The 14,591-nt window shown below is 49.3% G+C and overlaps 1 protein-coding gene across 1 annotated transcript; it reads left to right on the top strand.

Moving 5' to 3' along the window:
* The first annotated feature begins 5,578 nt into the window (after window positions 1-5,578).
* Window positions 5,579-14,052, top strand: LOC139810578 (calmodulin). Its single transcript, XM_071774241.1, has 4 exons — window positions 5,579-5,951; window positions 10,032-10,206; window positions 10,477-10,719; window positions 11,213-14,052. Exons 1-4 carry the CDS (start codon window positions 5,949-5,951, stop codon window positions 11,239-11,241), a joined length of 450 nt encoding a protein of 149 aa, XP_071630342.1. The 5' UTR covers window positions 5,579-5,948; the 3' UTR covers window positions 11,242-14,052.
* The last annotated feature ends 539 nt before the right edge of the window (window positions 14,053-14,591 follow it).

Below are 14,591 nucleotides of genomic sequence, written 5' to 3'. Positions count from 1 at the left end.
ACGCGAATATCGTAGAAATTATTTCCCGCCTCCCCTATTTTTTTTTCTCTCTCTCTCTCCCTTAACACGCCTGGGTATTGGGATATATTGCGCAACAAACGGAATTCCATTTTCCCTCTCTGTCCTCGTCGGCGATCCGTAGCCGCGTTCCTCCTTCCCTCCACTCCCTTCCCACCCTCTCTCTCGCTCGCTCTTTCGCGCAAGGACGCGAGGAATATCAATTTTTAACGGGCGATAGCGTGACCGTGCGAGAGACCGCGATGCCATTACGGTAAAATTAACATTCTTTACTGCGGCTCTCCTATTAAATTCCCTGCCTCCACCTGCCTGCTCGCCTGCCTGCCTATCCACCCACCCACCCACCTACCCCTGAGAAAACGCACCCCGGTACCGAGCGTCCCCGACTCTCGACGCCCCCGTTCTCTCGCTCGCACACCCACCCGCCCTCTCTCTCTCTCTCTCTCTCCCTCCCTCCCACTTTTCGCCCTTCCGCCCTCGTCCCGTAACGAGATTACCGCGGTCATACCGTTTCGCCGTCCCGTTCTATCGCGTGTCGCATTGCGCGTCCTAGCGTGCGCAGGCTCGACGCACGGCAACGCGACGCGCCGCGACGCGACGCGACGCGCCACGCCGCGCGGTGCCGCGTCGTCATGCTCATATGCGGCTGCGACGGCGAGCGGCGAGACTTCCCAGTGCCGGTCGAGAGCGGCCCGGCCCTTCGAAGTAACTACGTCAATGACGTTGGCTTTTGACGACGACGCTCATCCGTTCGTCCCGTCCGAGAGCGCAGCGGCGACGGAACCGCTTGGCGCGGCTCGGCTCGGCTCGACTCGGCCGCTCGGCGCCGGCATCGATTTTTGCCGCGACGCGACGCGGCAGCGTTTCCGCGAAGCGTCTCCCGCTTGCGTGCTGCACGTACGTACACACCCCGTACGTGCGGCGCGCGTAATGCAATATTCCATCGCTCGTTAGCGCATTATATGCCATATACGCGGGGCACAGCACGGTCACCCGTGAAAAATACGATCGACCGGCTGTTGCCGCGCGTCGGCCGGTCTTCCCAGTCTCCGTTTTCCTCTTCCACCCTTCGCCCACGCTCTTTCTCTCTTTCTCTCTCTCCCTCTTCCCCTTTTCGCGAGCGATAAAAAAGGGCCGGGATTAATATAATGGGCGAGAATAATGGTCGCGAGTAAATAATCTTTTCTGCATACGCGCGCACGCCGCCGCGCCGTTCTAATTAGCCTTATCGACGACGCGTCACGACGCGCCGCGCCGCGCCGGGCGCGTCCGCCGCCGCCTCGAGCGCGCGTAAAACCGCGCCGCGTCTCCGGGATATATCGGTCACGGTCACAACGACGGAACGGTTAACAATTCATCGGACGATACACACACACACACACACGCATGCATACCCGACATGCACACACATACGTGCGCACATACAGCGGAGTACGGTGCGGACAGCGAGAGGTGTTCCTGGCTGTCGCGTCGCCGTGTTCCTGGCCTGGAGCGCGCCGGCGATCGATATATGCGCCGCGCGCGCTATACGCTTTTGCGAGAAAAGAAGTTCGGTATTCCCCTCGCGAGCGCGAGCGCTCATCCTCCTCCCCCGAGGGAACGTCGGGTCGCCACCCGTCGGTTTCCCTCGCCGTAATCGCGTATCATCTCGCGCGTTGTTCGACTCGAGAAAGAGCCCCGTGGAACACAATGCCCCAAATCGGAACATAAGACGTCTTAAGAGCCACCGCGCACAAAGACTCGTATGGTCACGTAGCGTAACGTAACGTGAGCCAACGCACAAAAAACGTATTGGTTACGGCCGTTACAACGTTATACGTTTCCTGTGCGTTGATCTACGTAACGTTACGCTACGTGACCATACAATAAGAGTCTTATTGTGCGGTGGCTTTTAATGACGTCTTTAAGACGTCTTTCTGTCCCCGATTTGGGACACGCTGTCTGGGAGAGAGATTAGAACGCCAAACGATTATCGAATCGGCTTTCCTCGATACAGGAATACTGAAATCGACGCGACGATCTCTTCGTCCACGTCCGTCGCGTCGCGTTGCATGGCATGTGGGAGAGTCGGGGCGCGACGCGTCGGGATGACGTCTCGAAGATCGAACCCCCGTCGAAATAAACGGCAATTTCCCGTTCTCATCGGAACCAGAGAGGTGTCGGGGTCGCGTGTCGGTTCCCGGCGCGATCGATCTCTCCCCTGAATATAGCGTCATCACCCTGAATATAGAAATGCCCTGAACGTATAACGTCGCAATTGAAACGTAGCGTGTCGCGCGCCGCCCGGCTCGGCCCGGCCCGTCGTCGTGTTCTCGCACCTGTCGCCCGTAATTCTCCCTCTTTATCTCTCTTTTCCTACCGAACGTACGCGACGACGACCACGACGACGACGACGACGACGACGACGGTTTCTTGGAGAGACCCGGCTTCCAGCGATCGTGACGCATTCCTCCTTTTTGCCTTTCGTCGTATGCCTCCGCAGCTGCCTCAAAGTATCCACGATTACCGATTTCTAGCTGGAAACGCGTGCGCGCGAGCGCGAGCGCGTGCAGCCGGCCGGCTTCGCGGAGACGGGAGAGGCGTGCTGAATTATTCACCGCGACGCGCGCGGCACGACTTGCGTAGGCCACCTCCGTTAACCGTCTTCGTAAAGATTTCAGGTCCTCGCCGGGCGGACCGGGGCGGTACACGCGACGCCAGAATATATATTGTTATTCGCGGTGAATGAGTATATAGAGACGGACAAAGGGAGAGAGAGAATCATCGCTATTTATTAAACGCCCTGAGATAATTTCCCTTGAAGCGGAAGAACCTCATGAATATATAGTATTATATGTATATAGATTGCAACAATACGTTACAATATAGCGAAACGACATACGGCTGGAAGTGGCAAGTACATAAAACTGAGTACGAGATGGTAGAGCGAGAGAGAAGACTGCTCGATAAAATAAATAAGCAAACGCAGAATAAACAAACACATATATAACGATGACCCGCGAGGTATTTATTTATATTGCTTGTAAAAACGACGGCAAAGAGCCCGCAACGGACCCGACCTGCTGTCCCTTTCGACAATATAACGACGTCGATATAACGTAAATTCGCGAAAGTCGAACGTAAATACGGCTCGGCCTCGAGTCGCACGGCGCGATATTTCTTTGTCGGCGACACAGACGCGCTAAAATAATCCCCTACGCCGAATTCGCGGCGGGAGGTGCCGTTTCCCGCTTTGCGTTTCGCTTCTGAGGACCTAGAACCTAGAGCGAGAGAGAGAGAGAGAGAGAGAGATTGCGTTATATTGTAACCGGCGGGCGTGCGCTCCGATAATATACGGTTAATCAACGGCCGTAAGACGATAATCTCTCTCGATTCTTCAGAGCGGAGCTCTTATCGGCGAGAACACATTCCCCGTCACGTAGACGTACGAGAACGCAATGCAGAACTTTTGGGGAATATATTATCTATACGTGCGATACGAAGTGGAGCACGCGGCGAATATGAGCGAGAGAGAAACGGAGCAGCGCGAGAACGAGAAAGGGAGGAAAGAGGGTGGGGAGAAGGCGAGAGTGCGAAAGAGAGAGAAATTATAGGGAGCTTCTCGCGTGTTCTTCCCTTATCTTTATAGCTGTCTGTACGGAAAATAATCAAGCTAAAAAATGTCATTTTATCAATAAACAGCCGTTTATCGTGCCCGAACTCTCAGGATGTAATCATTCCGATTCGTCGCGCGATTATACGTTATCTGACACCACTGTCAAATTGCCGCACTGACACACATACCGGGAAAGTGGAAATAGTATATAGGCAAAGCGACGGCCAGGGAGGTAGAGAGGGAGAAAGCAGGAGCGAAACGCGGGCACTGCGAGAGAGCGACTGGCAGAGAGAAAGAGAGATAGAAAGAGAGAGGTGGGGAAGGAAAGGCAAAATAGGAGAAAGGCAAAAGGAGTCTGGGAAAGGGGTGCGGAGGACAAGGGCGACGACGACTGTGATGACGACGACGGTACGGCCGGGTACGATAAATTTTCACGCTTTACAACCCGCCTGTAAATTCCTCGAGAGAAGGTAGGAATCTGTATTTAGGAGCGCTCGCGCCTGGAATAACGTAAAATTGATCAAAATCAATACTTGGAGGGAAAAGAGAAGGGAGACGGAAGACGGAGAAAAGGAAACGAAAAACGTGAGAAAATTATGGTAGCTCTCTCTCTCTCTCTCTCTCTCTCCTGCCTCTCCGTTTCGCCTCGAGCAGATCCAATTTGTGTCGTCGTCCATGAGAGCGATAGATTTCTTCTACGGCGTGGTTTTCACACTAAAAGGTCCTCATTCTATTAAAAAGAAAAAGAAAAGACAGAGACAATCGATAAGGGTGAGACGTCATGTCATGAGAGGCGGATCGATTTGTATTACGCGATAAACTTAAAAAAAATTATTCGGCAAATGTCTCATGTGTCGCGCACGAGGCCTGAGTTGCCGTTCTCGTCGCCCATACCGATTTCGCGACAGCGCGGTTCAAAGGGTTCCCATCCCGCGATGAAAACGGAGCGAGAGTATATACGAGGAAGCTGGCGACGCCGATCGTCATCGGGCGAGGTCGATAACGAGCGCGACGAAACAACCGGCGAGGGCGGCGAGGCACGAAGATCGCCGGGGAGGGTGATCGGACAGTTCGGAGGGAGACGCAAGAAAGCCGTCGACGATTCAGGGGTTACAGGCAAAAAAGAGGGTGGGTAGGCGCGGATCGGCAGAGCGGGATTCGGGAAAGCGGGCTCGTCGAAAGTCCGCTGATCGGGGGAGGCAAGAGAGAGAGAGACAGAGAGAGCGTAGAGAGCATCCGCGAAAGAAGGGAGTCGGTCGGGAAAACCGGCGGAGCAGGGGGGCGGGAGAAGGGGGCAGGCAGGCGAGAGGGAGCGACCGATCGCGAAACGCCGAAAAACGCGCCCGTCGCAGTTCGGAGCGGCAGCGGCTCTTCTCTCGCAGGCAGGGAAGCCCGGCTTTGACCCGGTAGCCGGCGCGACACGGCACAGTCCGCGCGGCTGCCTGACGCATTGCAGGTGCGCGCCGGCCAATCACAGGCCCGGTTAGTTCGCCCGGACTCGTCCTGTAAACACGACCGCACCCACCCCGCCGTGTAAAACGGATTTGTTATACGGGGCGGTCGCGCGGCGGGTACGCCGCCGCGCCGCGCCGTGCCGTGCCGGTCCGCGGCCACGTCGTCGCGCGACGCGGCGCGGCGCGGCGCGGCCGCCGCCGCCGCCGTTGCCGCCGTTGCCGCGGCGCATCTCACCTCGCCCTCGCGGCGTAACTCACGCTATCTCCCTTTCTCTCACGCCCGCGCCGTCCGCGAGCGATTAAAAACCGCCACGGGCCTTTTTTTTCCGCACCTTTCGGCAATAGGGGAGAATCCGCGCCGCGCCGCGCGCGGGGCTCTAATTCGCGGCCGCGTAGGCGGCCGCCGCGCGCACCGGCCCCCCCGCGCCCCGCCGGGCCAACGGCGCGCGCCGATTGGCCGCCGTGCAGCCCGTAAGGGGACGGCGTAGTGATATCCGGGCTGCGAGACCAGCGGCGGCCCACAGAGAGCCTCGCAGACCGAGAAAGACACGGTGGACTCCATTGCTGTCCCGAGTGCGTTTCTCGCCGGACTTAGGTGTTCGCCGTACGCTGCGTGTCTGGCCCGCGCTCGTGCACGTTAAAGGAAGTTGACTTCCCCATTCGCGGTCATTCACGATTCGCGGCGAGCCGTTTACTTTTACGAACGAGCGAGCGGGCGACCGATCGACCGACTCCGACCGACCAGCCAACCCGACCGACGTACCGGAGGTTGTGATCAAGTACACTTTTGTTGTCCAGTGTGCGGGGTAAACGCGTGTGTTAACGCGGGCCGAGCCTTCTCGTGCGTGACCGGGACGTGAAAACAAAGGAAAAGGGCCACGATGGTAAGTACATAACACCGTTTGTGCCACGACTCGAAGATAATTACGCCGCGCGTGACGTTACGTGCTTCGTTCCTCGCATCTTGCTCACCGCCGTAAACTCCGTCGTCGTCGTCGTCATCGTCGCCGTCGTCGCTAGTTCGATCGAGAGCCGTGCCCCTCGGAGCTCTCGGTCTCTCTTGCCGCATTGACGCGTCGCCGAGCGCACGTGCGACGAGCGTAAAGCTCGTAAGAAATGCGCAATTGAACTCGCCCTCGCCTCCGTACACACTTCCATCTTTCTCTCACTCGTATCCGCCGGCAAAACGGATTTCCTTTTCTGGAAGGATCGGCGGGAGCCTCGTTTGTCTCTTTCTTTTTTTCTTTTTCTCTCTCTCTCTGTCTCTCCTTTTTCTCGCTATCTATACATCCTTCTCCCTCTCTTCGTCGAGCGTTTATTGTCAGCCTCGTCGGTCGAAGCGTACTTCGCTCATGCCGCCTCGGAGACTGCCCCGACTCCCCGCGATTATCGATCCGGCATGGCCGTCTATACTTCTTCGTGCTCCTCGCCGAGTTTCTTCCGCAGCAACGAGGAAAATCTGCATCCGCGCGAGCGGAAGTAACGGCCGATCGATCGCCGTGTAGGGAGAAAGAGAAAAAGAGATGGAGAGAGAGAGAGAGAGAGAGAGAGAGAGAGAGAAAGAGACACGTATGCAAAGTGAGCGAGAGAGAAAGATAGAGAGGGAGGCTGTCGAAAATGCCTCGACGCTTTTCCCTCGCGCCTCGCCCGCCGGCGGAGTTCATCGCGGATATTTCTATACTTCGGAGCTCTCGCGTTCGTCCGATCTGACGCCGTGACGCGTCCCGCGATTGGAATTTCTCGCGTTTACGACCGGCCTAGCCGGGGCCGTACGTTACAAGAGAGAGAAAGAGAGAGAGAGAGAGAGACAGGTGGGCGACGGTTCGCCGCGGAGCGGCTAATTTCGCCGCTTTTCGCTCGCCTATCTCGCCCGCCGCGTCGTTCGGGCCTGACGTTGCATCGCTCGCCCGCAATCGCGTGCCCTCTTGGACTCGTCGAGATAATCGACGAGCGCCGCGCAAGTTATCTTCTCGCCGTCCGTCCGTCCGTCCCTCCGTCCCTCCGTCCGTTTATCGGACCGTTCGTGCGCTGCTAAATTCACGGCCTTCGCGCCCGAGATCGAAACGCCGCCGCAAAGTTGCCTGTCCCACGATTCGCGGGCAGCTGCACTTTCTGCACTTATCGACGAAACGCTTTTTACATATACATACGTAGATATTTTTTTTTTTTAATTGAGGGGAGAAGATATCGCGAGAGAGAGAACGTGCGCAAAGTACAGATGAACAGACAGACTCGTGACTTTTTTTTTCGGTCGACGAGAGGAACGCCCGATCTCTCGCGTCACTCCCGATCGATGCGTCCACGTTCTGCTACGACCTCGGCAAGATTTTGAACGAATCGGAAAAAAAGGACGATGCGGCGGCGGCGGCGACGTCGCCGCCGTCGCCGTCGACGTCGACGTCGTCGTATCGCGCGCCGCGATCTCTTCTTTCCTTCGATCGCGGGCGAAGATAGATACCTATCGGAGCACGAAATACGAGACCGGAGCGAGCGAGCGAGCGAGCGAGCACGAACGCCCGACCGCTCCTTTTGCATAATCCATACGGGTCACCCGATACTCATCTTTAAGGGCGCTGCCGGGCGTTTCTCGTAACGCGTACGTTTTCTTTCCTCCTTTTTTTCTTTCTTTCTCTCTTTTTCTTTTCTTTCACGCGACGCGTGCGACGCGGTATATCGCGCTGCTTCTATCCGTCCGGCGATCAAACGTTACGGACGATACATCGTTGCTCGCTATTGATTTTCGCGCTCCCTCGCCGTCGCTCCTTTTACGTTCCCTACGTAAGCCCGCCGTAAGCCGTAAACCCGTTACGCCAGCTCGCCTTCTCGTCTGTCCCCTCCTCGCGAGTTCGCGACGGGTTTTCTCTCGTTTCGTCGTCGACGTTTTAACGCGACTCGCCCGGATTTCGTCCGTTCGGGCCCTTCCCCCCGTGAAAACTCGCCCTGCCCGACGCGACGCGCGGCTCTCGCCGGTGCCACGGTGGGAGCCATATTTCTCGCCGCCGTTCTCATTCCGAACGTTTGGAAAAGTAAGGTTATCCCCGCGGCAAGTCGGAGTCGTGCGCGTCGCCGGACGCGATTTGCTCCCGCGATCGAAATATCTCTCTCGTCTTCGGACGGGATTTTTATGTTTCTATGAATAAATGGGAATCTTTGAGGATAACGGCTCAAAGCAGAGCCGACACGTCCGATGTGTAATTAATTAATATGATGATTAAACACATGCGTGTCCTTTTAGTTATTAAAGATCGATATTACGTTAACTTACGCCCTGCCAACCGCGTTGTTTTCTCAAAGCTCTTTTTACCATGTTACTTGTTAATTTCGTTAAGAATGGTTCAGCTATTTAATGCGAGAACGTAGTTAATTACGCTCTCGCCGGCGCTACGTGCCCTTCGAGAATAGAGTTCCGAGAAGCTTACTGAGAAATGACGGTGATAAAAATGGCTTGGGGAAAAGCACGCGTAATAAAGACCGCTCTTAAGCTCGTATCACACTACGGATTGAGATTGGATTGAAATTTAATTGATCATAAAGCCCGTATCAGACTTCGATTGAGATTGAGATTGGATGTTGAAATTTAATCAATCGGAATAAAGAAAATCAATCTCAATTTTTGTGGACTTTGCTCCGATCGATCAGATTTCAATCCAAGCTTAAAGCCCGTATATCAGACTCCGATTAAAACCGAGCTTAGAAATTTGAAATTTGACCAATCGGAGGGAAGTTGACAAAAAATTGAAATTAGTTTTCTTCATTGATTAAACTTCAATCCAATTTCAATCCCAATTCGTAGTGCGATACGCGCTTAACGAAGAAAACTAATTTCAAGTTTAGTGAACTTTGCCTCCCCCCCCGTTTGCTCTGTCAAATTTCAATCCAATTTCAATCCTAATCCCGTAATCTGATACGGGCTTTGAAGTTGCGATAATATAATTTACATTTACGATACGATCCGTCTCGTGCGGAGAAATCGATACGTCGCGGCCACTTTGTCTTTCAACTTCACGGCAAACGGGCGCTAAATCAGCACCTGTCTGTAATTAGCGTCCAGGAATAGCTCGCGTTACTTCTAAAGATTCACGCGCTGTCACAATTTTCCGGAAATACATTTTAAGAACCGCCGCGCGCGATTTATATCACCGGCCGCATTTTTTTTTCCAAGCAACGAGCAAAACAACACGCGTGTCGTCCACGCGCGTAGTTCGATAATTAAAAAAAAAGGAGGATTGCTCGATAGGTAGATTGTCGCATTAAACGCGCGCACGCACTTTTGGAGAAGAATCAAAATTTATTTTTACTGCGCGCGATATATTATCGTCGCGGGAGATACGCGGCGTATCTCCGTAAATCGCGCAACGAATCCCGTGATGAATTATGCGGCCGGTCGCGTAATTCATTCCTCGTTAATATTCACGCGCGCGATCCTCAAAGTGGTCTGAGAACTCCTTATTTATGCGGCCGGCAATTAAACCGCGCGAATGCATCATCGTGCTATTTCCGCCGGTATTATCATGCGCCTCGTTGCCCCGCGTTATTCGGCATCGCGTCAGTGGAAATGTTTACGGAAACTCGTGCGACCGAGATTTCTGCGGATAACCCGTTAATTAGGCCGGAATGTAATTATCTTGTTTTTGTTACGTTACCTGAAAGGGAGTGAAACGCACACATTTCAATGATACGCCGGCATTCGAGCGATGTGAACTGCTGTCCGTAAAGAGACTCTGGCCCTGACAGGGCCGAATAAGATGTTCCAAAGGCCAAGATATGAGTCGAGATGGCGTTTAAAAATTCACATTTTACGTACAAAAATAACTATGGTTATTACACTCGTTTGGATATCTTGAAACGTACTCAATACCTTATACCTTATTATATTAGTAATGATATACTTACTACATTAGTGTGTAACTCGTGTAACATAGACACTGAGAGAGCTAAACTTTGTACTGTTTTCGATTTTAAAGGCTGACCAACTCACAGAGGAACAAATCGCAGAGTTTAAGGAGGCGTTCTCGCTATTCGATAAAGACGGCGATGGTACTATAACCACCAAAGAATTAGGCACGGTCATGCGGTCCCTCGGTCAAAATCCCACAGAAGCCGAACTGCAGGACATGATTAATGAAGTAGACGCAGATGGTACGTATCCTTACGTAATTTTCGATCGCGTGTGAATTCGTAATGCGCATCACGAATCATTTCGCACATGAAAATCGATCGTTTTTGCTCTACTCCTCCATTTCCATTCGCGATTGTTTGTTTCCGCTAAGAAAAATGTTAATATTTCCGAGAGGAGTTACTTTTTCGTTCTTCCGCAAGATATTTGAAGCATCTTTTCTTCTTATTAAAAGAGGAAAATAAACAACGCTTTAGTAGAATCGACGTTGTATATAAATCCTGAAATTCTAGGTAACGGCACAATCGACTTCCCGGAGTTCTTGACCATGATGGCGCGCAAAATGAAGGACACGGATAGCGAGGAAGAGATTAGAGAGGCCTTCAGAGTGTTCGATAAGGATGGAAATGGTTTCATATCCGCGGCGGAACTTAGACACGTCATGACAAATCTGGGCGAGAAACTCACTGATGAGGAAGTAGATGAAATGATACGGGAGGCCGATATCGACGGCGACGGCCAAGTTAATTATGAAGGTTGTACCGCATCGCTTTTATCTATTAGCGTAAAATAAAACTCATTGTCGATAATGTCGCGTGTAGAACTTTTTTTAACTGTATGTTGTTTTACGACTCTATATTGAGAGAATGATTGCCACGTTAAATCCTATACTTTCAATTAAAATATATGTGTCGAACAGCTTGGATTGTAACGTTAAAAGCGAATAAAATTTCCAACGATACGATAACGAGTAATTTTTAAATTTACATAAACGATTTCTCGTCAACATAATCTCGTTTTCCGCGAATCAATATGATTCTTAAAAAAGCAGTTTACGCGGTTACGCAGTTGGTCCACGTGTATCTCCGCGTAATTTCTCTCGCTTTTGACGTCACGATAGGAGATATTTGACGACTCTGTTTACTTTTTCACCGTTATTAGCAAAACTGTCGTATTTTGCTGGCTTAGGCATAATGTAAGCTAACACACGCGTAACTAACGAGACATTTCTTTCCTTGTATTTTCCAGAATTCGTCACAATGATGACATCAAAGTGAATGCAACCTGTGTAACGGAAGAACTCGCGACTCGGAGTGGTGTTGACGTATTAAATAAATCAAGAAACAGAGAAAAAAAACATATGTAACAAAACGAGAATCAACCAGAAAGTGACAAATCTTGTATCAGGATACGAAGATGTCTATAAAAGCGCGAAGAGTCAACGTCCGATACCGCGTTAAAATCATCATCGTTAACGTTAAGTAATACAGGGCAATTAATTGTTTAATTAAAGAGTTATACCACTAAAATCATTATCTCTCAAAACACTAATATTTACGCGTGTATACATACACACATGACACTGACTCGTTACACAGATACACGTTACGAACGCAACACGCTCCAAGAGTATACACACATACCCACATACATATTCACTCGGATGTCTTATTTCCATTGGATAAAACAAATTTGGAAATGAGATAACGCGAAGACACACAATTGCGCGCGCATGTGCACTAACGATAAAGAAAAAAAGTGCATTTTCCACTTTCCTCTCTTTCTCGACTGCCCCCCCCCCTCCCATTTCCCTCTCCTCTTGTCGCGTCCTTCGGCACCATCTTGCTCCCCTCGCCACCCCTCATCCTCCTTCGTTTCCCCAGAAGTTTTTTCATGAGAAAGGCATGTCGAAGAATTGTAATTTCTCTTTACAAAGGGAGAGGAAATGTGTGTGTTAAGGGACAAAGTATAAATCCGATGTAAGATAATATTAAAAGCAGCAAAAGTTTATTTGCCAATCGAGAGTAAGATTCATCTCGAGAATTCCTTCGTTCATTTTTTTAATAAACGAGATACGTGTATAGTGAATGATGACATTAGGATACGTAGCTGCTAAATAGATGATGATGTCTCTACCGTTAAAATGCATGCACATGTACAAATGTTTGTTTGTCTCTGTGAGAGAGAATTCGGCCTGGACCGATCGTTTTCCAGACAGAGAGAAAAGAGCGAGAGCGAGAGAGAGAAAGAGAGAGAGAGAGAGTATAAATACGATGCGCTTCGGCCTCTGGGTTATTGATGACGACTTTACGTGCAAAAGCTGTGCTGGACCCCTCGATGCCTCACAAACGAATAACTTAATTTATATAAGTAACGAGCGAGAAAATTTATAAAAAAAGTGATGAAAGAGAAAGAGAGAGAGTGAGAGAGAGAGAGAGATAAGGTGGAGGAAAGAAAGAATCGGAGGAGCTTCGAGGAGCTCAGACCTAGTGCTTTCGCGCGCGTCGCGTCTTGCGGAACGGGATGTGATCTGTCGGGCGGATGACATCACGGGAACGCGAACGACGAGTCGCGGCGCGATCGTTGGAAAGCTCCAGGATCCGAAGTCTCGACATTCCTATTTGAAAAAATAAAAAAAAAAATAAAGAAAAGTCTCTTCCTTACGCTTTCAACATCATCCAGCCTCTCGTGCTCGTGCACACGGGACTCACACGTACACGTATGTTTTACGAACTATACTTACGCGAGAAACTATACACACGAAAGATTATACACACAGAGCAAAAAAAAGAGAAACACTATAATACTATATTCACAAAGTGCGTTTTGCCTCCAGTTCCATTTTAATCTCCTATTTGTAAAACTTGCCTTCCACTCTAAGGAAAGCCTTACATACATGCGCGCAAAAAAAATGATACAAAAAATGTGGGGAAAAAAAGAAACAACGTCGACACCACTTTTGTTGATAATGTAAATCTAATGGAGAAATAAAATAGGGATGGGGGATTAAAGGAAGTAAAGGCCACAGTGAGATCGGTGCATTACTTTTCTTCGCCCAGGGGTGCGTGCCAGTCTCGTAAAAACGGAGCCAACCAGATCGGAGAAACTGGTGTGATTTTTGTGCGATCCGTACAATATAATGTTACTTAAGAACTCGAGAGCAAAGAACATAAATGCCGTACAGCGTAAACATCATGCGTGTCGGTGGTTCAGTCATAATATATATGTAATATATATATATATATATATAAAATAATTTACGAAGAAATTAAGAAAAAAAAATATGAAAGAGATAATTCCTCCACAGTCCTTTATTATTTAATATTGAAGTGAACAAAATGAGAAGTACTTGTATTTCTGGTGACCTAGATCGCATTGATCATTAAACAAAAAAGGAAAAAAAAAGATAAAAAAAGTAAAAAAGACAAAATAAATGTATATCCTCATTTTTAGGTCACAGCTACTCGATTCGTTTCCTTCATTACTAATGGACCTCTCGTTTCAGCAACCATCTCTTTTTGTGTTCGATGGCATCTAGATACTTTGCTATGAGAATATTTCATTGTGTATCTATGAACAGGATCCACTTTACATATCTCTGACTTTTCTCGCTACCCTCGAAAACTTTTTGAGAAGAATAGATATAGGTTACAAGAAAGTACGGTATTAATTGTAATTAGGAAATCTCGCTCCCCATTAAACACCCGAAAAAAAATATAGGGGGAGAGAAAAAGAGAAGCACACATTGGGTCTATTTGTAAAACTGTGGTTATTCTGTGTCCGAGGTATATTTCCACACTTACACTTTATTAAGAATGAAAAAGATTGTCAACAACACACACTCGTTTTTGTAAAAGTGGTCGTTAGTATTCGACAGGCATCTGTATCTAAATGCTTCCAAAATCCGCTTCGTTTCATCGAACACTGATACCTAGCGATTAAGTCTCTTACGTTACAAAGACTCTATTCCAGTATTTAATATAATAGTAATTTTATATCCGTATCGCAAAATCTATTTATTGAAAGAATTTTCGCGCGCCGAGGATAGAGATAGAGCGAGAGAGAGAGAGAGAGAGAGAAAGAAAGAGTGGCGCATGGAAGCTCTTGTTGTGAACGTTAACATCGAGGCAATGCCAAATCTTTACCGAATAATATTGAAGCGTTAGCTCTTCTAATATTTAATTTAGCGTCCCCTCGATCTTTGTTATTGAAATACACGTTGTTGTTCTTAAAAAAAAACAAAAAACATCGTTTATACCGTATTTGCGGAGGTACCAAGACACATCCTGCTTCTATCGAACGTTTGTATTTATTTCGATGTGTACATACGAACGTAAAATTGATCGACGAAGTGAGTTTTCAATTCGATTATGCTAATCGCAATTTTAAAAATGAGCAAGCTCGTTGCGCTATAAACAAGGTGAGAACGTTGTACGTTGCAAAGTGAGGAGATTCTTTTTCTATCAGATTATTTCGAACATGTAGACTCTGTGCTCGTTTTTTTTTTTTTTTTTTTTTTTACTACTTTGAACGTAGTCATTCAATTTAACGCTCCTTGATTTCTCAGACTTCTAATTCGAAAATTGTTTCTAGTGTATGTAAGTATATTCTCTGCCGTATCTCAAAG

The sequence above is a fragment of the Temnothorax longispinosus genome, chromosome 3 (genome assembly GCF_030848805.1).
Source record: "Temnothorax longispinosus isolate EJ_2023e chromosome 3, Tlon_JGU_v1, whole genome shotgun sequence".
Lineage (NCBI taxonomy): Eukaryota > Metazoa > Arthropoda > Insecta > Hymenoptera > Formicidae > Temnothorax > Temnothorax longispinosus.
Note: the sequence above shows the minus strand (reverse complement) of the source record. Positions and strands in the feature narration are given on the sequence as shown.